Here is a 26,599-nt window from a genome sequence, read left to right on the forward strand (position 1 = left end):
ATGGCTGGGCTTTGGTGGGGAGGGGTCTGAGTATCTGGGCAAGGGGGTGGCATGGCTGGGCTCTGGGGGATATCTGGGCTGGGAGGGCTTCTGCAGCTGGGCTTTGGGGTGGAGGGGTTGTGGGTTTCTAGTCCCCCCAGCTAGGCTTTGGGAGAGGGAGGGGGAAGAGAAACAGGAACTGGGTTGTCATAGGGGGTTCTTTAACTCTCTACTCCTGGGGGAATTTTTTGTGTGTGTCTGTACTGTTACAGACATACTTGCTGACAGGTATTTTGAAATACATTACCAAACTAATTGAAACTGGTGTGATTAGTGTTATTTTGACAAATAAAATTTGCAGAATTTTAAAGTATTGTGCACAGAATTTTTAATTTTTTGGCACAAAATTCCTCCAGGAGTAAATTATTGCACATACTCTGATGGCAAGGTGGTCTGCCCCTTTAAGGGCCAGGTGGTCTGAGGCTAGCCAATCCTGTTCAATCACACCCCTGTATGCTAATTAATTATATCCTAGCCAGAGGGGGCAGGACTGATTGTTTCAGGCTGTCACTGCCCACATGTGGGCCTCATAAAGGGCAGAGAATTGTTTGGAGAAAGGGAACCGAAGGGAGTAAGTTAGGTTACTGTGGCTGGTTCTGAAGAAAGGTCTAAGCAGAAGCTGACAACTCCAGGGAAGCAGCCTGGGAGTAAGACCCTGAGAAAGTAAGGGAGGGGCAGGACAGTAGCAGAGGGAGGTTGCCTGCTGACTTCTTGGAGTCAGAGAGTTGGACAAGGAAGGCAGAGGTCTGTGGAAGGACTCTAGCTAAAAAGAGCTGGGAGTCCTTTATGTTGGGACTTCAAGTTGAGGATTGTTTTGTTAATAAATGCAGATTCCAAGCAGGGGAGTTAGTGGGCAGAAAGACTGTGTGGATTATTTTTGGGAACTCAATGAGAGGAAATAGAGGCAGAAAGTGCCTACGTAATGGGAACTTATGCATTTCAGTACAGTAACTCCTCACTTAAAGTTGTCCCGCTTAACATTGTTTCGTTGTTACGTTGCTGATCAATTAGGGAACATACTCATTTAAAGTTGTGCAATGCTCCACGCTTACGTTGTTTGGCTGCCTGCTTTCTTCACAGCTGGCAGCCTCCCACCCGCCGGCAGACCTTGCGGATCAGCGCCTTCCCTCTCTGCCCCCCGCCAGTGGCAATCAGCTGGCTTGCGGCAGTTTGGAGACAGGAGGGAGGGGTGAGGACCGAGGACTTGGCGCCCAGACTCCCCTTCCCTCCCCTGCCTCCCGAACGCCACAAGCCAGCTGATTGCCCCGGGCAGGAGGTGGGCGGGAGGGAGAGGGAGCCTGCGCCAAGACCTCGCTCCTCCCCCCTCCCTCCTAAACGCTGCAAGCCAGCTGATTGCCCCGGGTAGGAGGGACTCGGGAGGAACAAGGACTCGGCGCGCCTCCCCCAGCCCTCCCTTGCCTCCTGCCGGCGGCAATCAGCTGGCTTGCGGCATTTTGGAGGCAGGAGGGAGGGGGGAGGAGCGAGGATGCAGCGTGTGAAGTAAAGGGGGAGGAGGTGGGGGGAAAGAGGCAGGGTCAAGGGTGGGGGCTTGGAGGAAGGGGTGGAGTGGGCGGGCTGAGGGTTGAGCCCCCCCACCCCCGGTGCTTGCAGAGTAGGGGAAGCTGCCCTGGAACCTAATCCCCCCTATTTACATTAATTTTTATGGGGAAATTGGATTTGCTTAACATTGTTTCACTTAAAGTCGCATTTTTCAGGAACATAACTACAACGTTAAGTGAGGAGGTACTGTATTTAGTTCCTCTAGCTAACACTCCGAAGATGGCTAGATCTTTTATACAGGAGGAGACAATACTGGCTAGAACAGGGGTGGGCAAACTTTTTGGCCCGAGGGCCACATCTGGGTGGGAAAATTGCATGCAGGGCAGGGGGTTGGGGTGTGGGAGGGAGTGCGGGATGTGGGAGGGAGTGCGGGGTGTGGGAAAGGGCTCAGGGCAAAGGGTTGGGGCAGAGGAGGGGTGCCGGGTGTATGAGGGGGCTCAGGGAAGGGAGTTGGGGTGCAGGAAGGGGTGCAAGGTGCAGCAGTGGGCTCAGGGCAGAGGGTTGGGGTGCAGGATTGCGGCAGGGAGTTGGGGTGCAGGAGGTGTTCGGGCTCCAGCCCGGTGCCGCTTACCTGGAGCGGCTCCGGGGTGGCAGCAGTGTGCACCAGTGCCTGCCTGTCCTGACTGCCTGCCTGCCCTGGCCCCACACCATGCCCAGCCCCACGTCCCTGCAGCCCCGAGGGGGGGGTGCAGAGGGGTCCGTGCACTGCCCTTGCCTGTGGGTACCTCCCCCGAAACCCCCATTGGCCGCGGTTCCCCATTCCTGCCCAATGGGAGCTGTGGGGGGCAGTGCCTGGAGGCATGGGCAGCACATTGAGCCCTCTGCCCACCCCCACCGGGGGCCGCAGGGACGTGATGCCGGCCACTTCTGGGAGCGGCGCGGGGCCCGTAGTGCCACAGGGGTGGCAATCCCGCAGGCCAGATCCAAAGGCCTGAGGGATGGCTGCTTGTCTCTTCAGTCAGAGGGCCAAATGTGGGTAGGCTCCCACCTGCCCTCTTTATTACTTACAGGGTAGTTTGACCTGTATGTAGAGTGTTGGTGGCTGGTTATTATAGGGTTAACTCTTGTACATGAGTGCTGGACTGTGTATTGTATTTACATTCACTAGCTGTCTCTTAAAATAGAATCCCCTTTGCTTTCTTCCCCACTCCCCAACCAAAAAAATAAATAAATAAATAGTAGGAAACAAGGGCATAAGACTTAAATACACTACTGACAACTGAGGTGTAGCTTCTAGAAAGATCTGGTAACGGCCATTCATGCTTCTTACAATGCTAACTTGCTAAACATGGTGCTCCATCTGCAATATATGCAGTAGCCTGGTATTTATCCTACTTTTTAAGTGGTTTAATGTCAGAGGAAGAACATTTGTGTGTAAAGATACAACAATGTGATACACAAAAAGGATACTGGGAATGACAGCTATGCATGACACTATAGAGATGGCCATCCTGATATAACATGTACAGTGACTGTTCCATTGTGGACATGACTTGAAAGAGATGACAGACTGAAGTGCAATGTAAACAACACCAGAGCCAAAAGCCACAAGAGCTCCTCCATCATGGACGCTGGGAACAGATAACTCCTGGAAAGAGAATCAGCAGAGTGATTATCTGTTGTTATTTGTATTACAGTAGTGCCTAGAAACCAATTGTAAAAATTGGGCCTACAGATCTGTCTTAATTGTGAGCTCAGCTGTGGGAGGTGAGGGAAAGGTTAAGGAATGTGTCAATAACCAATAACAACAGTTGTTGAAGGGAAAAGGAGCAAAAGCGAGACAGACTGAATTTGTATGAACAAAAAGGTTGACTGATATAACTCAAGGACTGTGTTAAAATGTTAACTAGTAAACAAGAGGAATAGAGGACCAGAAATCAATTAACCAAAGCTGGTGTGTTGGAAATTAGGCCTAATTGGTAGAGAAAAAATGAGGAGACTAGCTATTCCACCCATCCCTCCCTTTTTGGGTCCTTAAAGAGATTTTGGGGAGGGAAATTTGGGTACTGAGGTGAGCTTCACCATCTTGGCTCCCGCCCCACCAGTTCCTGGGACATTGGGCCTTCATCATCCTGAGAGATGTCTGACCTGAACCAGGCCAGAGAAAAGGATTCAGACAACACTACCATCTCCACCAGTTCCAGCTAAATCCTAAATACCTCCTGTACAATTTAGTGATTGTGAAAGATGCCACCAGCTTGACACCACTGGCAAACTGAGTGCTTTTCCCACAAAAGAGGTACCACACAGATGATGCAAGATTGCCTATGCTATTTGCCAACATGCCTTCATTTTATATTTGCAGGACTGGTTTCAGGAGTGATAAGTTCATATTCTCTATACCTAGCCAGTCCTTGGCTTTTCTGCTGCAACTGCCAATGAAATGTTTTGGTGGTGTTTTCCCTCACTGCTGGTAAGAGACTAGAACTGCCAGGTCACTTCAAATCCCCCACTATCAGATGGTCAGTCCGAGAGTGTGCAATATAAAAGCTGGGGGGAGGGTGGTGTGCAGCAGTCCAAACCAGTGACTTTGATGTGAAAATCTCCATATCCCTCTGTCAACCCCCTGAGCTCCTTCCCCTTTCCATGTCATCAGCCATCTTTATTTATGTTGTGATATCCAGCTTATTGAAGATTCTCTCACTCTGAAATATATCTGGAAGTGAAACCTACAGTAAAATAAAGTATATGGACAGTCAAAAGAACTTCTTGGATTCTCTAAATGTATAAACTACATATGTTAAACTATGCCAGATCTATATCACCTCTGTGCCAGAGAAATCCTCTCAGAGCTAGTTAAACCAGTTTTTAAGCTGGTTTCTGCCACCAGAGCAGTGCAAAGCAGCATTAATAGAACACGTCTTCCTTGCTTTTGTTATATCTTCTTTCCCTTCCTGGCATGAAGCCACCTTTCTCCCCTTTTTCTTTCCTATGATGGTGTAATTTTACCCTGTTGTTGTCTTCAATATCTGCTCCCCCCCGCCGCCCGCTTCTCTTTTGCTTCACTCCTTCTACACCCCCCTTGTTGTGTTTTATTCTGTTCAGATTTTTATACTATGTCCATTACTGTGCTATCTAAATGGCTCCTCCTCTCTATTTTCCTCCCCCCCCCCCATGCTATCTATATAAGAAAACAGGGTCTCATAATTGAAAGTGTTAGACAAGCTTAACTACACGTGTTGATACCAGCACCACTGTTCTCTTCTTTTCTAACTTATTTCTTGGACCGTCTCTGTCTCTCACCCTAGCCTCCATACATGCCAAAAAAGGGCTCAGAAAATTTACCAGATACCTAATAGCTAGGGGACTAAGCCTAGTGGCCAAAGATATGGGGGAACCTCCTTTGTCCAGGGGCAATGGCTAAGAGGCACAATCAGACCCATAGATATAAGATTTTTGCTTTACCTAACTCATGCTCTGAGGAGTTTCTCCTTTAATGGTCAGTTGCTCCTTAACACCATCCCACCAACTGTATTTCACTTCTGTATTTTAAAATACTGTATGATTAAAAATGGAGAATAAACACCTGATTCACCTCTGTTCACCTTCCCAGAAGTTCTTTTGCTTTTAGGAAACATTGCTAGCTATCTTCCGCCCACACTTTCCTGCTGTTTTGCTGAGCATTCAGGAGCAATACCATTACAATTATACTCTCCATCCTGCCTTCCCCAGTACCAAAATGACAAAAAACTTCCCTTACAACTAATTTTGCTGATTAAAAATTAACAACAGAGCTCACAAGATTTGGGTAGATAAAAGCAAATTATAAAATTCACAGCATGTGTGAAATTGAAATGTTTTCACAAGCTCAGAGGTGAATTGAAAAAATACTATTTCTTTGGTTATCTTTTTCACAGTGCAAATATTTGTAATAAAAACTAATATAAAGTGAGCCCTGTGCACTTTGTATTCTGTGTTGTAACTGAAATTGGTATATTTGAAAATGTAGGAAAACATCCAAAAATATTTATAATATATTTAAATTGGTATTCCATTATTGTTTAACAGTGCAAGTGAAACTGCAATTAATCATGACTAATTTTTTTAATCGTTTGACAGCCCTCATTAAGAGATGAGTAGGTAAAACAGGCATGATCAAATGAAAATCAAAATTAGTGATGTGACTGGGCTCCCTCTCTGAGTTTTATGTCAAAGTTGTTTTCCTGATTCTACTAAACTATTTTTCATTCCTGCGTCATCTTTTCCTGGTTGGAGTTGGTTTTGGTTTCTGGGGGAAGATGTTTTTATTATGCATCACCACCAGATGGTCCAACCAGTGCAACAGGGATTTGTTTGCTACCGATAGAACAAATCAATAATAGCAGGGATTATTTTTAAGATGCAAAGCATGATTTATATGATTTAATTTCTACAGTGTGTAAACCTTTCGTTACAAAATATTGCCTGAAGGTAATATTAACAGTGCTGGACACTGCACTGGAGACTTTTTAGCCTGAAACATCCAATGTTTACTACTTGCAAAACTGTATTCCTCAGTTTTTGAAACCATCCATGGATTTGCTAACTCACAGGCCTTATCTCTCTTCTCTCCTCAGCTCTCTCTGGTTGACTATTACTGTTCTTCTCTGTTCCTTCCCTATACACAATTGTACATTGTTAGATTACTATACAAGCACAATACTGTGTACAAAACAAAATGTGCCTATATTGTGGCCTAACAATGTGTGACTGAGCTTGTTATCAGAAAGTCACATAACAAACATGGCAGAATAAAAAGATGGGTCTATAGCCTCTCCATTCCAACAAAAAATATGTTTCTGTCTTCGTGTCTCATTAAAATGGTTTCCTCCGCTCCAAATGAGAAATCTTCTACCCTTAGTATATAAAATCCTACAGTATATGTGATCACATTAAGTCACGTGAGGAAACTGGCAAACAATTAATTATTAATGCATTCTATACTTAGTAAATGGCTTGAAACAGATTAATTCTACTAAGAATGAACTTTACTATACAAGGACAATCATAATAATAAATGAAAGTTCAAATATCCAGATTTCAGAGATGAAATCAAAGCTGGTAAACTGTGCAAAATGCTGTAAATTATTTAAACATACTGTTTGGCTCTGGCTTTTGGCAAATTATTGATAAAGTATAGCAGGCTACATGACATATCAAGGAAGATTAAAGAAATATTTCATAACATCCCACAGTTTTTTCCCCTCAAGGGACATAATCAACTGATTTTATACTAGGTTTGCAGAAGCCCTAACACAGGAACTTTGCAATGATTGCAAAACACTTGGTTTGGATGGCCTTTTGCACCTCTTGCAGGAGTTTATATTGTTGTGTAGAATGCCTTTCTCAAGCTAGAAAAGAATTGGGGAAAATGGTGGAATTTAGATGTTTTTTACATTAGTTACTTTCTGAAGAGATCCCATGCAATTCTGTGTATTCCTTTCCTTGTCCAGCACAGAGAAGGAAAGTGAGGCAATAATGAAACTTTGCTTGCTGTCTCATTTTCATTTAGTTAAGAAGTAACTTTCAGAGAGGTAACATGGTCTTGTGATTAAGATATTGGCGTGGGTCCCAGAAGATCAGGGTTCAATTTCCAGCACTCCAACAGATTTCCTGTGTGACCTTCAATAAAACCACTTAATATCTCTTTTCTCTTGTCTGCAAAATGGGGATGATACTTCCTTTGCCTGTCTTGTCTCTTCAGACTGTAAGCTGTTTGAGGCAGGGACCTGTATCTTATTATATGTTTGTACAGCATGAAGCACGATGGGGCCCTGACTGGTTTGTATTGCAGTACAAATAGTAAAATAAGGAATGTCAGAATCAGTGAGAACTCGTCTTATGCTTTCTGAGAAGATCCCAAAACCTTATTAAGAAACTTTTAAGAAAGAACAAAAGAGTTGGAGAGAGAAAGTTAAAATAAAAAATAGATGATAAAAGAGATAATGGGCAGAGATCAAAATTTTTCTTTCTGATCTCTGGTCACGGACCAGGGCTAGGAGAAGTTTATTATTGTGTTTTTCAAATAAAATATTTCTAGACCTTCTGTATTGCAAGATTTCAAACCTCACATTCATGTCATTCTGCTTACTATCTTACTCTTTTCTCTTCATTGCAGTATTTGGGGCTCTTGATTTTGCACTGATATTGCCAACTCTGCTCCTGTAACACTTCTTGTGTCTGGTCTAGTGGTTCTCGCTCTCTGCTCTGTCTCCACAGCATGTATTGAGAGAAAGAGGAGGAGGGGACCACCAGGAGCAGAGCTGGCATCTTAGGAGCATGAAGAGTGCTACCAGCAAATGGGCAATGGCAAAGGGAGGGGCTATTTCTGGTTCAAGATGCCTCAAAAATATTTGTAGTTAAAATGTTTGAGGAGTAATGGTATTGAGAGAGGTGAAGCAGGACAATACAGAAAGCAAGCATGGGACGCATATTAGGAGGTAAGGGATATTAGAACCTCACAGTGTCCATTGGGCCCAGAAGTTCTCTTAGTAGAACAGCCAGTCTCCCTCCCTGCTAATCAGCACTCCTAAAATAGGTACAGACTTTGCCCTCACCTCTGCAATGTTCCCACAGTCTACCAGCCTGGAAAACATAATAAATCCTTAGTTTTCAGCCCAAATTGGAGTCTGCTGCATCCTGCATGGTATCAGTTGACAGATAAGAAGCTGACTAGCTGCACATCAAGCTCAAAATATACTTTTACTTGGTCTCTAAACGGATGGTGTGTGTTCTGTTGCTCAATGAGAACACTAATTACCCAATGTGGTCAAGTATCTTTAAGATCAGGAAGTGGGCTGCTTTCTTTTTAAAAGAAAGAGAATTGGACAAAGACATGGAATTAGTAAATTATCCTAGTCATTTGCTTATAATTTTACAGTGTAAATTGTAATGGCTTGCAACATAACAAACAAAATATTTCCACTCAAGTGTTCTTAGAACAAGACTTACTTTCTCAGGCAGTGGGAAGATGCAAGTTGCACATACACACAAACTTCAGCCTAGCTCACAACCCATTACTTCTTACAGTTGCAAAATTTCTGTGCTCTGGGGCACATCTACCTTCACATATCCTTCTAAACCGCATGGCCTTCTATGTTCTTATGCGCCCTGACTCAGCAAAGTATGTAAACACATGCTTAAGTCCATCCTCATTCAAAAAAGGAAGGTACTATCACTTGTGCCTAACTTTAAGCATATAAGCCAGGGGTCGGCAACCTTTCAGAAGGGGTGTGCCGAGTCTTCATTTATTTATTCTAATTTAAGGTTTCGCATGCCAGTAATACATTTTAACCTTTTTAGAAGGTCTCTTTCTATAAGTCAATAATATATAACTAAACTATTGTTATATATAAAGTAAATAAGGTTTTTAAAATGTTTAAAAAGCTTCATTTAAAATCAAATTAAAATGCAGAGCCCCCGGACCGGTGGCCAGGACCCGGGCAGTGTGAGTGCCACGGAAAATCAGCTCGCGTGCCGCCTTCGGCACACGTGCCATAGGTTGCCTACCCCTGATATAAGCAGTCCCAGCTTTTGCTGGTATATACTGAATCTCCAATAGGAGGGGTTTGCCAATAAAGCTAGGGTAGACAAGACCTAATTTGTTTTGCCCTCCACTCCAAACCTGAAAGGCTTAACAGATCACTTGTTCCACTGGAGTGATAACTTGCAGACTGGTGCTATTAACCTCTCTTTATCTGTTAATAAGGCTATGCTATACTAGAGAAGGTTTTGCCAGTATATCTATACCAGCAAATCTGCCTGGTGTAACAAAGGAGTGCTGATAGAAGAATAATAGAATAAGCTAAACAGGTAAAAGCACTTTTATGCCAGTCTAACTATGTCTACACTAGAGCTTTTGCTGGAATAGAAATGTCACTAAAAATCACACCCTTAATAGATACTGCTACACAGGCAAAAGTTTCTAGTGTAGACCTGGCCTTAAGAGAGTTAGGAGCCAAATATTTCCTTTGGAAGACTAGTGGAACAGATGGAAGTAAAAAAGGACACTGTTTCTCATGTTGTTAATTTACCAATCCATAAATACAGCATTAACCATTTAGATCTATAATTTTTTATGGTTAAAACTTTTAAAATTAGATTTGTGATTAAAATTGGACCATACCTGAAAATTTGCAACAATGCCCATTCCAATACAGCCTAGAAATCCAATACATAATGCAATTAAGTTACATGAAGGACTCATAAAATGTGATGATTCATTTTGCTTCTCTATTATTAAATATCTGATGTACATTGTAGCTGCACCTAAAAACAGAAAAAAAACCACCCAAAACGTTTATTTTCATTTATCATGCAATTATGTTATACTTTTTCATTTTCTTTGGTGAAATTACATATACATTTACAAAATTAACTTAAAACCACTATCCACTGAATTATATCTTCTCTAATTCTACTGTGATGGGAGTGGGAATGGGGACTAAAAAGTAGTAAGTTCTACATGTATTATTTTCAGATGACATTTTGAAGGGGTCTCCTCAATACTATTTTCCCCAGGTGTCCCCATAAATTACTTTGGGACAATTTAGGAAACAGGGTCATTTCAGTCCCATTACAATTTGGATTTTAGAGAGCAGAGAATGTTGACAACCATGTAGCCCACATCAGGATAGGTTATGACAGGGAGACGAGCACTAAGTTGGAAGATGGACAGTTTATTAGACTTTAGTCTGCCCTGATAGATCTCTATATTCCAGAACTACATCTGTTAATGACCAGCATATAGTTTCTTTGTTGGATGTAAGTAATAGAAAAAAAAAGTGCATTCAACTATGTTATCTGAAATTGTTCTCAACTCTTGGGGCCCAATTCTGACTAGCCCTTGCCATAAGAACCCTCCAAACTAGTGTATACGGATATTTTTTGCCAAAATATCACTCAATCTTCAGGCTCTGATACTCAATCTATAGGCCCTAATACTCAATTCATTCCTATAAGGACCTATTTACATATGAAAATTGACTACATCAGCGAATTGCATTATAACAGGATGGGGTCAATATGTTGTAAATCAGGCCCTGTAAAGAACAACATTATAACACAGTTCATAACTCAGGTCCTGTCTACATAGGGAAGAACAAATCATACAGCGTTATACACAATTTCCCCAACACAGTAAACTTGCCTATACAGATAGGTCCTTAGAGGAGATATAACTGGAGAAGGAGGTTGTGTATAGAGACCATTTTGGGGTTGGGGAGCATATATGCATAAATATGCAGGCCTAGATTCCCCACTCCATCAGATGAGAGGAGAGTGCACAGTCAGTTGCAGTTCTTTGATTCAGGACCGCCTGGCCCCCCTGCAAGATTCCTGATGGACAGGGTGGATTGATTTAAATCAAAGCAATTTAAATCACTGATTTTGATCATGATTGTAATCAGCAAGCAGGAAACCTGAATTCAAATAATCAATTTTACTTGTGTTTTGCATTTGTAGTTTTTAGTTAATTTCCTAAGACAGACTGATTCAAATTGGTGGTAACCATTGAAACATGTTGATTTACAACTAAATATAGCCTTTATACTAAATTGGTTCTTCTTTTTGCCCACCAGGAGGATACATTATATCTACACATATTTATTTAAGTAATTACACAGCTTAATTTACATTTATTCAGATTCTTATTTTTTACATTTATTATGTTAGAAAATAGTGAATGGTGCATTTCTTACTTACTAAATGACTAATTTTTACTTGTGATTTGTGTCAATCTATTTGAATGGATATTCAAATTCAGTTAAAAGTACACAAAACCAGCATTTTTAAAATGTGCTGGTTCCCGGCCAATGTGGAGCCCCGTGGCTGACCCTATGCATAGGAGCCGGAGGGGGGACATGCCGCTGTTTCCGGGAGCTGCACGGAACCCCCAGCTGGAGTTCCAGAGTGGGGCAAGCCCCAGCCTGGAGCACCAGAACAGGGCAAGCCCCCGCTGGAGTGCCAGAGCAGGGTAAGCCCCAAACCCTGTTCCCTGGCAGGAGCTCGAGGGCCAGATTAAAACGTCTGAAGGGCCGGATGTGGCGCCCGGGCCGTAGTTTGCCCACCCCTGCTTTATACTCACTGACCCCTAAGTCGCACTCTGCAGTTCCCTCTATAGTGTTCTGGAGTAGGCCCCCTGCAGTATTTTGTGGGGACTGGAATAGGGGCAACCTGCTTCTGTTATTCATCCTACTTCTAGATCCAGGTTCTCTGATATTCAGATAGAATTTGGCTCTAGATATGCTCAGACCAAATACCCCATACATACCTAAAAATGCTGAAATATTAATCATAAACCCAAAGATGCCACTTTCTGGAGGTTTTGTTCCTGTGTCACTAAAACAAGAAGAACAAGCTTGTAAGATTGAAGTCCTAAATTATACTACAATTCCCTAAAATAAATGTCATTTGTATGAGGTTTTATTTTAAGAAGACAGACATTTAAACAAGGAAATATAATGTCCTCTGTTGCTTGTCTAAGGCTTTACTGGTTGAATTGAATGTTTATTTTTGGGTGAAAAAACTGTTATCTTACCATAGAACACAGTCTCTGGGCTATATCCCTCCCCCAATCCAATATTCATACAGAGCTGTGATGACCTGGAGTTACACAACAGGTATCTATGAACGGCAACTAGTTAGAAGGACATTGGTGAACTTTACGGAGGATGGCACTGTCAATGCCATTTTATATGTCAACTGCCAGCTAAGCTAGTACTGTAGTTAAGACAATGTCAATCGACAGTATGCAGGCTTGTGGGAACATATGGTTCTGTGTTGGACTGTTGGATCCTACAGATAGTTCTGCTGTCAAAGGACAGAATTGTACTCTGATTCACACCCCAGCCCTCAATTCCAGTATCCTGCTCTCTCTACTTGTGTGGATCTGCCTTTGACTGATAAAAGGACGGAGCAGCTACATTAAAATGCTAGAGCTGCAGGGCCCCAATTCTCCTTTCATTTACATAATATAAATCAGGACTAACTCCATTGAAATCAATGATATTATATGAATGTAAAACTGCTGTAAAGTGAAAGGAGAATCAAGACTACAGTGCACTGTTAACGTTCAAACCTGCAAGTGGTTCAAAACATAAGCTCTGCAATTTCCCCTCCTTAGCTTGCTATTATGTTTAGTAAAACAATTTTATTAGAGGCACTTTAGTAAGGTAGTCTCTGCTATATCCACACAAGTCTTCTCTTCAGGAATACATGGATGCTGGAACTAGGGGTGCTGCCACATCCCGTGGCTTGAAGTGGTTTTCACCATATAGATGGTTCAGTTTGGTTCAATGGCTCTCAGCACCCTCACTATAAAAATCATTGTCATTTAATGGCCAAAATGTCAAGGTTCTTGCTAAAATTCCAGGAATAAATAAATGTAGGTCTTACAGTATACACATAATTATACTATACTAAACAATGTACACTGTAATAATCCTTGCTGGTACTGCACATTGAACAAGCAGCTCACTTTAGTGATGTGTACCCACTGCTCTCCTTCTACCTTGCTTACTGGTTATCTTCTTGAAAGGAGCCCCCAATTCACCTACTCAGTAATTTTGGGAAGCCTTCATTCTTGTAACCACTGATGTGACAAACAATTCCTTATTTTAACATGATAGAAAGAAAAGGGGTCAAACACTCAGAAAACTAATATAGAATATTTAATTGTACTTAGATTCCTTCTATTCTGCCACTTCCATTTATTTACAACCAAATTTTCAAAAATAGCCACGGACTTGGCTGCTTCAAGGTTTTTGACTGCCCAGCTTGGTTCAATTTTCATAAGTACTGAGCATCTGTAGCTCCCATTTACTTCAACTGAAACTGTGGGTGCTCAACACCACTCCCTGAAATCAGGCATCCAAAAAAACCAAGGCACTCCAAGTCAGTGGCCGTTTTTAAAAAAAGTTTGGCCATCTTGTTTACTTCAAGTAGGAAGACTGGAAACAGACCTTCAAAATTAAATCGGAGAATTGCAATCTCCCTCTGCCCCCAAAAGGTTGATGTGCATAGTCTGTCTATCACTTCCATGCAAATTAGGCTAGCTGGTTAAGAATGGCAAGAAACTAGATGGATACATTGGAGATAGTGATATGAGTCCTTTTCTTTGTGAAGTTGTTGAAACTAATACTGAAAACATCCATACTGACTCCCAGCACATATGGGTAAAAATTCTAATAGGGTTCAGAGAGCAATAGCTTGGGACACTCCAGCATTTAATCAATGTCTTAGAGTTTCTACAGTCTCTCAGGACAACGTTAAGATTTTCTATTCATCTTATCTTCTAGTTATTATGGTTGTTAAAGACTTGCTACTGCACATACTTTTTAATAATCACACATTCTTTACCTGACAGCGAACCTGGTAAAAACAAAAAAGTTGCCTTAATTTCCCATTTAATAGCGTAGGTGTATTTGAATGCCATCCTTAATCTTTGTTTTAATTATCAGGGCCTTTTTAACCTTGCATTTTTTTATATTTTCCTCATGAGCCTGGAGCAGTTTTAAAAAACGGCAGAAGAATTACTTCCAAAGTAAGCCACTTGAGACAATTCTGAAGTACTTCTGCAAATTAGAAACTGCTCTATGCAACCCAAGTACTGAATCATGGTTACTTCAAAGCCTTTGAAGAGCTTCAGGTGAGAAGGGAATGGAATCTGCACACGTGAAGTATGCAGTCATTTGAAATTCTGGGAACACTTCACATTTTAAGAGCAGTCCAAATAATTTTAAATTGTACTGAGCTCCATTAATTATTGAATTAAAGCTGTCAAACTAAATTGTATAGAGTTCTACAGTTTCAAGGAAACTCAGTGCTGTGTATATTCAAATATGTACAGTATTTAAAAATGATTGTTTTTTCAGACCACAAATATCATAGGCACATCTACAATGTAACCATAAGGTACAGTACTGGATTTTCAGGGACAAAATCATTGTAATTCTATACTTTTCACTATAAAGAATAAACTAACATGAAATGAAAACTTAAAATGCATAACTGATGTCTTCAGTATCACTACTGTAGATATTTTACAGAAATGATGTGCTTTGCCTGTAGTTGAGAAAGATTTAAAATGAAATTACATTCATCATATAGAAATTTTTAAATGGAAAAAAACACATAGCGCATATGAAACAAAATCTGCTATTAATTTAATTTACAATAATGTACAGGTAAGGGTAACCCACTGTGGATAACATGAGGGAATTAGGAAGAAGTGATAATATTAATGTTTAAGATTGCCACTCAGAACTCTGCTGAATCAAATATTATTTTGAAGTGTATGGAGGGGAAAGAGAATGAATATTTAAGATCCAAAATATTTACACTCACAGTGGGCTGTAGTCCACGAAAGCTTATGCTCTAATAAATTTGTTAGTCTCTAAGGTGCCACAAGTACTCCTGTTCTTCTTTTTGCGGATACAGACTAACACGGCTGTTACTCAGAAAATACCTTATATGCCTATTATAGAGTCAAATTCTTCTGCTTCAAAATGAAATCCCAACATTTATCATCACAAGGAACTATGACATTCATTGATCGAAAAAGTACCAGCTTGCAGAAAATATCCTTAGGAATCTGACATTGAGTATTCAAACCACCAAGTTAAAAATGAGCCAGAAAATTCAACCCACTACATCCTACTAGGTGACTTCAAGCTTTTTGTAAAGATCAGTTTAGATTCTGAGCAGCATAAAGGAAAGGACTCACCATCCATACTACATCCACTCCCCATTTTAGGTTCTGTATATGATAGACGGTGAAGTTTCCTACCAAGAACTGTGTTTAAGCAGTTTGCTAGAAAGATATTAATATAGATGTCCTAGCCAGTGTAGACATGTCCTATGTCTTCGCATGATATCTGTTACATCATAAAGAAATACAACTGAAATAGCTATGAGTGGACCTATATTGGGTATTTATAAAATAAAAATTATTATAACTGAAAACTTGTACTCAAACCTGATTATATCCTGCTCCTTTGTCTAACTGAAACTCTTTCTAGAGAACTAGTTCATTTTTTAATATCCAGTAAATGAGCCAAGACTGCATATTGCACAACTGAAATATCTTGCAACATTCTTCCCCTTTCACTTTAATCATGCTAACTTATGGCTGAATCCCATGATTCAGCTATCTCTTAAACTATAGGAATGAACCAAGTACTGAACAGTATAAAAATGTGTTACAGCTACTAGGCAAAAATCACCATATCATCCTGAAGAGCACAGAATGCTGAATCAGCCTTCTATCAAAATCAGTTGAGTTCAGAACTATTACAAAATTGTATGCCAAATTTTGCTGCATATCCTGTTCCACCAATGCAATTCTATGCTGCTCTGAAATGATAGGGCATATTTTCGTCTCTTCATCCACTCATTCAGAAACTATGGCTGTATAAATGCTAGCAGACCTGGGGCCAAATTTGTCTAATGGTGTATGTGACAAAGGTCTTAGAGGTGATCTGCAAAGGATTTCAAATAAATTAAGCTTGTGTCCTTCCCCCCACCCCCACTTCTTACTGATGAATAAAGAGGGTCTGAAGTGTTTTTAATTTAATTTATTTTCCTGATTATTTATTTATTTAAAATCTTAGCCATATCAAGATTATAAAGTCTGGTCTTCCCTAGTTTTATTGGAAGATCTCCTAGGAGACGGAAGGATATTTAATGTGAGACCTTAACACCTTTATTGAAGGGTAAAGGTGTTGAATCTATAACCTAGGCCTAATTTCCATACAGTTCTTGTACTGATATAACTGTGTCAGTTAGGAGTGTGATTTCTTTTTTAAACCAAAAGGTATACCAGCACAATGCCTATTGTGGATACAGTAACACCAGTTTAAAGGTGCTTTAAGTTTAAATTGGTATATCTTATTTCCCTTCCTATGGTAGGGGAGAGCTATACTAGAATAAACACCTTTACATAAGTAATACTGTGTCCAAACTAGGGGGGGTTGTACTGCTTTACCTATACTGGTATAGTTTACCCCTGGGGGAATTCTGCACCACTGCGCAATGCAGAATTTTGCAGAAACTAACGTGCGCACAAAATTTCCTTTCCCCCACAGAAATGGGCTGCAGTGCTGCTGGCCGCCACTAGGGGCAACTGGACTTGGCAGAGCCCAGCTTGCACATAGAAGACCTTGCCGGGGGAGGGAGAGGGAGCTAGAGCAGTGGTGGGCAATCTGCAGGCCGCACATGGCTCATCAGGGTAATCCGCTGGCGGGCCGCCAGACCATTTGCTTACATTTGCACTGCCACCCGCAGCTCCCAGTGGCCGCAGGTTGCCTGCCACTGAGCTAGAGGATTCCTGGCAGCTGCAGTTCCCAGCATGCCTGGAGGGAAGGAGAGGGTGGCACGCAGGAAACTCCATGCAAGACTGGGACCGAGCATCAGGCTGTTTCTCCCTCTGGATCCCTGGGCTCTGGTGGGGAAGAGGGTGTGTGTATCTGGGTTGGGGGGCCCCGTGGTTGGGCTCTGGGGAGGAGGGGTTGTGGATGTCTGCCCCCCAGCTTGGGGGTAGGGGTAGAGGGCAGAGAAACAGGAACGGGGTTGTATAGGAGTTTCTTTAACTCTCTACTGGTGGAATTTGTGTGTGTGTCTGTATTGTTACAGACATACTTGCTGACAGATATTTTGAAATAAATTACCAAATTAATTGAAACTTTCATGATTATGTAGTGTTATTTTGACAACTAAAATTTGTAGAATTTTTAACTTTTTGGTACAGAATTTTTTATTTTTTGGTGCAGAATGGCCCCGGGAGTATATAGTTACAGCAGTACAATTTTTGTGTTTACAAGCCAAAGGCGTCCTGTAATCAGAATGTCAGTCACTGAAGTTAAATAGGTGTAACTAAAAACACAATGTTGTTTTAAATGGAATAAATCTCTCTTCCCCTCTTAATTAGTATTTATGTATTATTTGAATTGCAGTAGCCTCTAGAGTAGGGGTTGGCAACCTCTGGCACGCGGCTCGCCAGGGTAAGCACCCTGGCGGGCCGGCCAGTTTATTTACCTGCCGCGTCCACAAGTTCAGCCGATCGCGGCTCCCACTGACCGCAGTTCGCCGCTCCAGGCCAATGGGGGCTGCGGGAAGCGGCGCGGGCTGAGGGATGTGCTGGCCGTGGCTTCCCGCTGCCCCCATTGGCCTGGAGCGGCAAGCCGCAGCCAGTGGGAGCCACGATCGGCCGAACCTGTGGATGCGGCAGGTAAACAAACCAGCTCGCCAGGGTGCTTACCCTGGCCAGCCATGTGCCAGAGGTTGCCGACCCCTGCTTTAGAGGCTCCGATCAGGGCCCCAATTGTGCTATAAAAGGTACATACATACGTGTAATTTAAAATGCCTGAGTTTCTGTCCCAAAGAGCTTACACTCTTACAGCCTAATCCTACAAACATTTAAGCACAGAAGCAATTAAAGATATGCATATAAATATTTACAGGAGTAGGTCCCATATGTTAAGACAATAAATGGAGAAAAACAGATGAACCAGGGAGGAGTGTGGGAAGAACAAGGTAAACAGTTACATGATTGTGTTTGGTATAAGAAGCAACAGTCACTTAGGCCTGGTCTACACTTAAAAGTTTTACTGATATAACTATTTTAGTTAGTGGTGTGGTGTTTCTTTTACCCAAACAGTTATGCTTGTAAAAGCCCTAGTGTGAACATACATCGCTACCTCGATATAACGCGACCTGATATCATACGAATTCGGATATAACACGGTAAAGTAGTGCTCCGGGGGGGGCTGGGCTGCGCACTCCAGTGGATCAAAGCAAGTTCAATATAACGCGGTAAGATTTTTTGGCTCCCAAGGACAGCGTTATATTGAGGTAGAGGTGTAGTGATATTTGTAAAAAGGTGATTTATACCAGGATAATTATTCCTCTTCCCATATGGTAATAGCCATATCATTGTAAAGCACCTTTATACCAACGTGTGTCCACACCTCGGTGTTGTACCAATTTAACAATACAGGTATAGGTAAAGCGATACAACTTTTTCATGAACATAAGCCAATGGGACCTGATCTAAAGACCACTGAAATCCAAGTCCATAAGACTTTCTCTATTGACTTCAGTGGGATTTGGACGAGGGGCAAGATTTTTAAAGGCATACAGTAACTCCTCACTTAAAGTCATCCCAGTTAACATTGTTTCGTTATTAGGTTGCTGATCTATTAGAGAACATACTTGTTTAAAGTCGTGCAATGTTCTGTTATAAGGTTGTTTGGCTCACCCCGCTCTGCCCGCCTGCCTGGCGTTCCAGCGGGGGAGTGGGGTCAGGGTTTACCTCATTCTGCCCACCTGGCATTCCAGCCGGGGAGCGGGTAAGCCCCCGACCCCGCTTCCCGGCAAGAGCGCCAAGCGGGCAGAACGGGGTAAGCCCGCAGTCCCCGATCCCGCTCCCCAGCAGAAACACCAGGCGGTAGAAGCAGGGTAAGCCCCGGTGCCCCAACCCTGCTCCCCGGCAGGAATGCCAGGCGGGAGGAGTGGGGCAAGCCCCCGCACCCTGACCCCGCTATGCCCCTGCCTCAACCAAGCTTCACATTCATAATTGGTGAGCACACTACTACATTGTTTGTTTAAAATTATTAAAAACTTATACTGTATGTGTATAGGTTTCAGAGTAGCAGCCGTGTTAGTCTGTATCCGCAAAAAGAAGAACAGGAGAAGCTTTCGTGGACTACAGCCCACTTCTATGCATCCGAAGAAGTGGGCTGTAGTCCACGAAAGCTTATGCTCTAATAAATTTGTTAGTCTCTAAGGTGCCACAAGTACTCCTGTTCTTCTTTCTGTATGTGTATATAATGTCTTTTGTCTGTCGAAAAAAATGTCCCTGGAACCTAACCTCCCCCCGCATTTACATTAATTCGTATGGGGAAATTGGATTTGCTTAACATCATTTCGCTTGAAGTAGCATTTTTCAGGAACATAACTACAACGTTAAGCGAGGATTTGCTGTATAGGCAACTTAAGATGCAGATAGACATGCAGTGGCATTTTCAAAAATACCTTGGCACCTTAGGTGCCTTGGAAATCCTGCTAGGTGCCTATCTGCATCTGCACCTAAATACCTTTGAAGTTCTGGCCCAAGGCCCTAAATGACTCAACTTTCTTGTGTCTTTTGATGTCATAATTTATACCAGCTTTCTAGTTTTCACCATGGCCCCAAACTGGCAAACACTTACACATGTGAGTAATTTTATGTGTGTTCAGTAGTCTCATGAAACTACTCATGTCCATAAAGGTATGTAAGTATTTGCAGGTTTGGGGCCATAGTCTTCCAGACTAAACAGGATTTGAAATATATATGTATATAAAGCAGGGGAGGGGAAAAAATGTACAACCTCTCCTGCCCCACATTGCCTTTTAGGTCCTATTTACACACTATAAAGGAAAAAAGGGAACAAATCCATTTCTCCCCTTTGCCAGTCACTTTTAACCATCTAGGAACTAAATCAATATAATTATTCTACTAAATATTCAGATATTAAATATTAATAAAGTCAAAACTAGGAGTAATTTGTATTTTACTTAACTGTACTTGAATAATGAAAGTAGAAAATAAAATAGAATATTTTAAGGCATTTCACACACATGCCCTCCCATCCCTTTCTGATGTAATGACTTTTATCCCCCATCTAGTTTAATTGTGAGAAAGAGAGAAACAAACATTTCCATAAAAATTGCTTCAGTCTTGGTTCAGTAACTCAACACATAAACAAAGATGATATTTAAAAGACATCCACTAAAAAACCCAGCAATGAAAAGATCAGATTCTGGGCTTTCTAAACAGAATATAAACACTGCAGGACCCCAGCTCTTAAATGAGGTCAGACTCTCTCTAGATCCTTGAACCACGTTGTGCTCTTTGGGCCCAAATTGTGCTATCATTGCCCAGGCAAAACTCCCAATACCCGAGAGACTTTTACCAGGATAAGTAGGGCACTGCAGGGGCTTGGCTCTAGAGGAGGCTTGTTTAATCCCTGTACTCTGCAGGCATGGAGAAGCGGGACTCGCGAGAAGCATGAATGGCATAAGGAGAGCGGTCCTGCCTCCCCGGCATCCAACGGGCTCTGCTGTGCTATGGAGAACAGCCAGGTGGGCCCTGCTGCAACACGTGTTTCCCTCCTCCCGCTGGGGGCAAGCAGCCACGCCGGGCCCGGAGACCAGCCTCTGCTCTAGGACGAGACCAACTTCCCTGCCTCACTCTCCTCGGCAGGGGAGCAGGATCCTTCTCCTTTTCGTTGAGATGCCAGCGCAGTGTCCTTCCCTGCCCTCACCCCGCCAGCTTCTAAAACCTCAGCCCCTCGCCCCGCTGCACCCTCCACCCTTCCCCAGCCGCCTGGGCGGCAACCGCCAGGGATCCCCGCACGCAGCCCTCAGGCCCCCGCCCCCACCTTGCTCCAGCCCCCAGCTCCCCTGGCAGGCTCCAGTATTGCGTCCCAGCTCCCTCCTCCGTCCCAGCCCCCATTTCCGCTGCCCCTCGCCCGAGGGCTGCTGCCTCGGAGCCCTTCGGCTCTGCAACCTGGGGGCAAGCCCCGGCCTCTGCCCCTCCCCTCGAGCGAGCAGGGCGGGGGGCTCCCACCTGATGTAGGGGACGAGCGGCTCCACGTGCCCTCCTAGCACGGCGATCACATAGGAGATGATGAAGGCGGCCGAGGACCAGCAGACGAGCAGCGCGGGGATGAAGGCCACCCCCGGCATGAAGCACAGCATCCTGCCCCGGGGGATGCGCGGCCGCAGCCCACCCCGGCCGGGCACGGGAGGCGCTGGGCAGCAGGAGCAAGCGGGCGGGCGGGCGGGGAGGAGGAGCGGGCTCTGTTACGGAGCCAGTGAAGTCACAAAGCGGATGGGACAAGGCTCAGCGGAGGAGCCACGACCGGCTGCCAGCTCCCCGCTCTCCAGAGACACCCCGAGAGAGGGTCTCCCAGCCCCGCCAGAACTGCGCGGTCTGTCCCTGCCACACACACACTGGGCTATTCCTCTTCTTCTTCCCCACCCAGGGCTGGCCCCCTCCCCCGACCCTTTACACACCCACACACAGCCTGTAGGGCTATTCCCTTCTCTCCCACGCACTGATCTTTTCTCCCTTCCTCCCCACACAGCTCTATCCCCTCCCCCCGGGCTATTTCTTTTCACAGGCACAGCACACACAGGGCTGCTTCCCTCACACACACCGCGTGTCTCTCCCCCACTGACTCCTCTCACGTGCAGACAGGCACACAGGTCTATCCGTTCTCACAGCCAGGCTTAGCTAGCTAGTCCTTTAGCCCCTTGCACATTCTAAAAGTAAACCCATTCAAGGAATTTTCTCTCTCCACCCCCTGCTGACGTGGGTCTTCCTCTCTCTCTTTTATGATTTATTGGGTAATATTGTAAAGCAGCTAGTACTTTCGTCCCCCGCACCCAAGTTCACACAGAAACTTCTCCCATGGATTTGTTCACTGCAACTGTACAGCACACGATTGCAAGGTCCCCTTTCGCTTTCATTTCTGCACTTCACTTGGATATTGCTGCTCCTCGCTTCCCCTTTTTGTTTCCTGCAGGAAGGAATTCAGGGTTAGCTGGCCTGAAAGCCCCAGCAACCCCTGACTCTCAGACTGACTGCAGCAAAGTTAATTTTAGCATTTTTGAGGCAGGCCTGCTAAATGCCCCATCTCTATCCACCGTTATCATCCCACTAAGCACAGAGCTGATATAAGGAGATGAGGAGAGTAGCAAGATAATTCTTTGGGACACATCCAAATGGTAATGTTTATTTTACATAAAAGAAGAGGGGAAGAGAGAGAAACACCTTAGATCTCTTCCCTCCTAGCTGCCTTTCAGCTTCACGGTACAATTTTGTTATAGAATTAACTTGAGTGATCTAGTATCAGAGGGGTAGCCGTGTTAGTCTGAATCTGTAAGAAGCAACAGAGGGTCCTGTGGCACCTTTAAGACTAACCAGGGCTGGCTCCAGGCACCAGCTTCTCAAGCAGGTGCTTGGGGCGGCCGCTCCGGAGAGGAGCAGCACGTCCAGGTATTCGGCGGCAATTCGGCAGACGGTCCTTCACTCTGCCTGGGAGTGAAGGACATCCCACCGAATTGCCGCCACAGATCGCGATCGCGGCTTTTTTCTTTGTTTTTTGTTTTTTTGTTTTGGCTGCTTGGGGCGGCCAAAACCCTGGAGCTGGCCCTGAGACTAACAGAAGTATTGGAGCATAAGCTTTCGTGGGTGAATGCCCACTTCATCAGACGCAAGACATCTTGCGTCTGATGAAGTGGGCATTCACCCACGAAAGCTTATGCTCTAATACTTCTGTTAGTCTTAAAGGTGCCACAGGACCCTCTGTTGCTTTTGAGTGATCTAGTTTCTAGTTATTTCCCTTCTGTTAGCCTGTCATGATGGAGAGCAGCCACACCATCTAACAACAGGCCAGTTGCTGTAATGCTCACCATTCACACTGGTGCTCTACTAATTCATGTGGTGCTAAGGAACCCTGGCTGGGTTGAGTAAAAGTTCCCTCAGCTGAGCCTAAGGCTAGCTAGCTCAGGCTGGGAAATGAGCCAGCTGGGCTGCAGCAGAATCTCCTGATTGGCCAGCTGCCCAATTGGCTGCAGGGAGCCAACAGGTCTCCATTTAAGAGCTGCGACTCAATACTTATGCCCCACTGCTGTGATCAGCACTACTGTGTTCCTTGTTCCCAGTCTTGGCCCTACCTTTGTTCTTGTCCAGCTCTGGTCTGCTCCAGCCCTGTACTTTTCTCTAGTTCCTGACTCCACCTCTGAACTTTGGTGCTGACTCCCACTTCATGTTCCTGACTCTAACTGCTAGGTCAGATGGCCCATATCATGATCCCTGCCAGAGCTGGCCTTACCATGAGGCGAACTGAGGCGCCTGCCTCAGGTTCCAGACTGTGGGGGAGCGCCACTAGGACCCAGAGTGTAGAAAATTGTGTCTGCTGCTGGTACACATGTATTCTCTCTGCTCTAGATGCACAGAGATGGTGGAGCGCTGTGCTGGAGGAAGGAGGACACAAGAGACATAAAAGGCAGGCAGGAGAAAAGGTGAGGGAATAGCAGGAGCTGCAGGGAGAGAGAGGAGGAGGAGCCTCTTATGTACCTCGCTAGCACCCCCAGGAGCCTGGACTGATTAACACCAGCTTCTCAGGGAGCTTCCTATTTCCTGCTGCTTCCCTAAACCCACTTGAGGAGAACAGGCAGTCAACTGAAGTAGTAGGAACCAGTTAGGCCCTTAAGACGCTGATATCTTCCCTCACTCAGGCCCTGCTACCAGCCGGCTTATTTGTCACCTTCAATTGAGTGTTGAGAGTCACTATAGCTGGCACAGAACAGCAGTCATGAGTGAAAGAAGAAAACGCCCCTCTGGGACAGCATTCAGAAAAAGAAAGAAAGCAAAGGAAGCTTTTCTATCTAAGCAGGAAGGAGCTCTCCTGAGATACATAGACACAAATGTTCATGGTGAGCCTTCCAGCCCCAGTGAGGATGTGAGTGGTGAGGAGATGCCTGATCTTCCAGTTGGTCAGAGTGCAGGTGACCTGGCAGCTACTGCAGCATTCATATCTCCATCTCAAATGGATGTAACCATGCACATTCCTGAAGAAAAGTATAGATCAGAGAAGAGTGTGGTGGAGGCGCAAGAAACAGCTGCTGCTAAGTTTAGTTCCTTAAGTCTAGATGATCCAAGACTGTGGACCCACTTGAGCAGTAGCCTGAGGGACTTCCTTGTACTGCGTTGGCCACAGCAAGTGAAAAACTTCATGTTCCCCAAAGACAATGAAAATAGAAGTTTTCACTTATAGAACACATTACTGGCAGGAAATCCCCCAATGGTGACAAAGTGGAGAGGCCATGGCTTATGTACTCAAAAACCCAGAATGCTGCATACTGTTTTTGTTGCAAATTCTTCCAGTCTAATATTCCAGCCACATAGGGTTCTACGGGAACAAAGGACTGGAAAAATCTGGCATGCCATGAGAAGGCAGCAAATCACCAGAGAGCATTCCATAGGTGGAAAGAGTTTGAGATGAGACTAAGGTTAAAGGCCACCATAGATGATCAGCATCAAGAGAAGATTGCATCAGAGTCTCTTTACTGGCAAAATGTTCTGAAAAAGCTCATTGCCATTGTGAGAATGCTTGCTACCCAGAACCTAGCACTGCGTGGCACTTCAGATCAGCTGTATGTGCCAAACAATGGAAACTTCCTTAAAATTGTGGAGCTGATGGCTGAGTTTGATGCTGTACTCCAGGAGCATCTAAGAAGAGTCACCACCCAAGAAATAGAGGGTCCTGTGGCACCTTTAAGACTAACAGAAATATTGGGAGCATAAGCTTTCGTGGGTAAGAACCTCACTTCTTCAGATGCAAGTAATGGAAATCTTCAGAGGCAGGTATAAATCAGTATGGAGATAACGAGGTTAGTTCAATCAGGGAGGGTGAGGTGCTCTGCTAGCAGTTGAGGTGTGAACACCAAGGGAGGAGAAACTGCTTCTGTAGTTGGAAAGCCATTCACAGTCTTTGTTTAATCCTGATCTGATGGTGTCAAATTTGCAAATGAACTGGAGCTCAGCAGTTTCTCTTTGGAGTCTGGTCCTGAAGTTTTTTTGCTGTAAGATGGCTACCTTTACATCTGCTATTGTGTGGCCAGGGAGGTTGAAGTGTTCTCCTACAGGTTTTTGTATATTGCCATTCCTGATATCTGACTTGTGTCCATTTATCCTCTTGCGTAGTGACTGTCCAGTTTGGCCAATGTACATAGCAGAGGGGCATTGCTGGCATATGATGGCATATATAACATTGGTGGACGTGCAGGTGAATGAGCCGGTGATGTTGTAGCTGATCTGGTTAGGTCCTGTGATGGTGTTGCTGGTGTAGATATGTGGGTAGAGTTGGCATCGAGGTTTGTTGCCTTGTCTGGTTCCTGAGTTAGAGTTACTATGGTGCAGTGTGTGGTTGCTGGTGGGAATATGCTTAAGGTTGGTGGGTTGTCTGTGGGTGAGGACTGGCCTGCCTCCCAAGGCCTGTGAAAGCGAGGGATCGTTGTCCAGGATGGGTTGTAGATCACTGATGATGCGTTGGAGAGGTTTTAGCTGAGGACTGTAGGTGATAACCAGTGGAGTTCTGTTGCAATGGTGACTGTCAGAGAGCATTTTCTAGAATTTATTGACATTGATGATGCTACAGGAGCTGGTATGACAAATGTGCCTCTTAAAAAGCTGGAAGATATGGGAATTACGATAGCTGACATGAGAGGTCAGGGCTACGATAATGGTGCCAACATGAGAGGAAAGAACAGAGGAGTGCAGACACGGATCTGAGAGTTAAACCCTCGAGCATTTTTTGTCCCATGCAGCTCTCATTCATTGTACTTGGTGGTCAGTGATGCAGCGTCAGCTTCTAGTGAGGCTGCTGAATTATTTAATGTAATTCAAAGCATCTATGTATTTTTCTCTGCATCAACTCATCAATGGCAAATTTTGAAGCAACATCTGGGAACATCCTCTCTGACACTGAAACCACTGAGTACCACACAATGGGAAAGTTGAGTGGAGGCGATAAAGCCTATCAAACACCAAATTGGGAAGATAGATGATGCCATAGTTGCCATTATGGAGGATAATGCTATGACAGGAACTGTTCATGGGAGAACAGTGGCAGAGGGAAATGGAATCTCCAGAAACATACATAACTTCAAATTTCTGTGTGGCTTAGTGTTGTGGCATGACATACTGTTTGAAATAAATGTTGTAAGCAAGAGACTCCAAGGTGTTGACCTTGATATATCTGGAGCAATGGAACAACTGGACAAAGCAAAGTCATACCTACAGTCTAACCGGTCAGATGAGGGATTTCAAAACGTTCTGAAGAGTGCACAGAAGTTGGCAGAAGAACTTCACACTGAAGCTATTTTCCCACCCATTCAAGAATACAACAGTCACCGAAGAAGAAGACATTTTGATTACGAGGCATGGGATAACCCCATAAGAGACCCCAAACAG

The 26,599-nt window shown here is 44.0% G+C and overlaps 1 protein-coding gene across 1 annotated transcript in view; it reads right to left on the reverse strand.

Annotated features, from left to right (window-relative positions):
• Window positions 1-21,878, reverse strand: part of DRAM1 (DNA damage regulated autophagy modulator 1) — a 29,658-nt gene extending 7,780 nt beyond the window's left edge. The window contains exons 1-4 of the mRNA XM_054033352.1: window positions 21,185-21,878; window positions 11,849-11,916; window positions 9,704-9,846; window positions 3,010-3,187 (exon numbers count right to left, since the gene is read on the reverse strand). Coding sequence (XP_053889327.1) covers window positions 3,010-3,187; window positions 9,704-9,846; window positions 11,849-11,916; window positions 21,185-21,315 — 520 coding nt within the window. The 5' untranslated portion in view covers window positions 21,316-21,878. The remainder of the gene's footprint in view (window positions 1-3,009; window positions 3,188-9,703; window positions 9,847-11,848; window positions 11,917-21,184) is intronic.
• Window positions 21,879-26,599: the final 4,721 nt, after the last annotated feature.

The sequence above is a fragment of the Malaclemys terrapin genome, chromosome 1, assembly GCF_027887155.1.
Source record: "Malaclemys terrapin pileata isolate rMalTer1 chromosome 1, rMalTer1.hap1, whole genome shotgun sequence".
Classification (NCBI taxonomy): domain Eukaryota; kingdom Metazoa; phylum Chordata; order Testudines; family Emydidae; genus Malaclemys; species Malaclemys terrapin.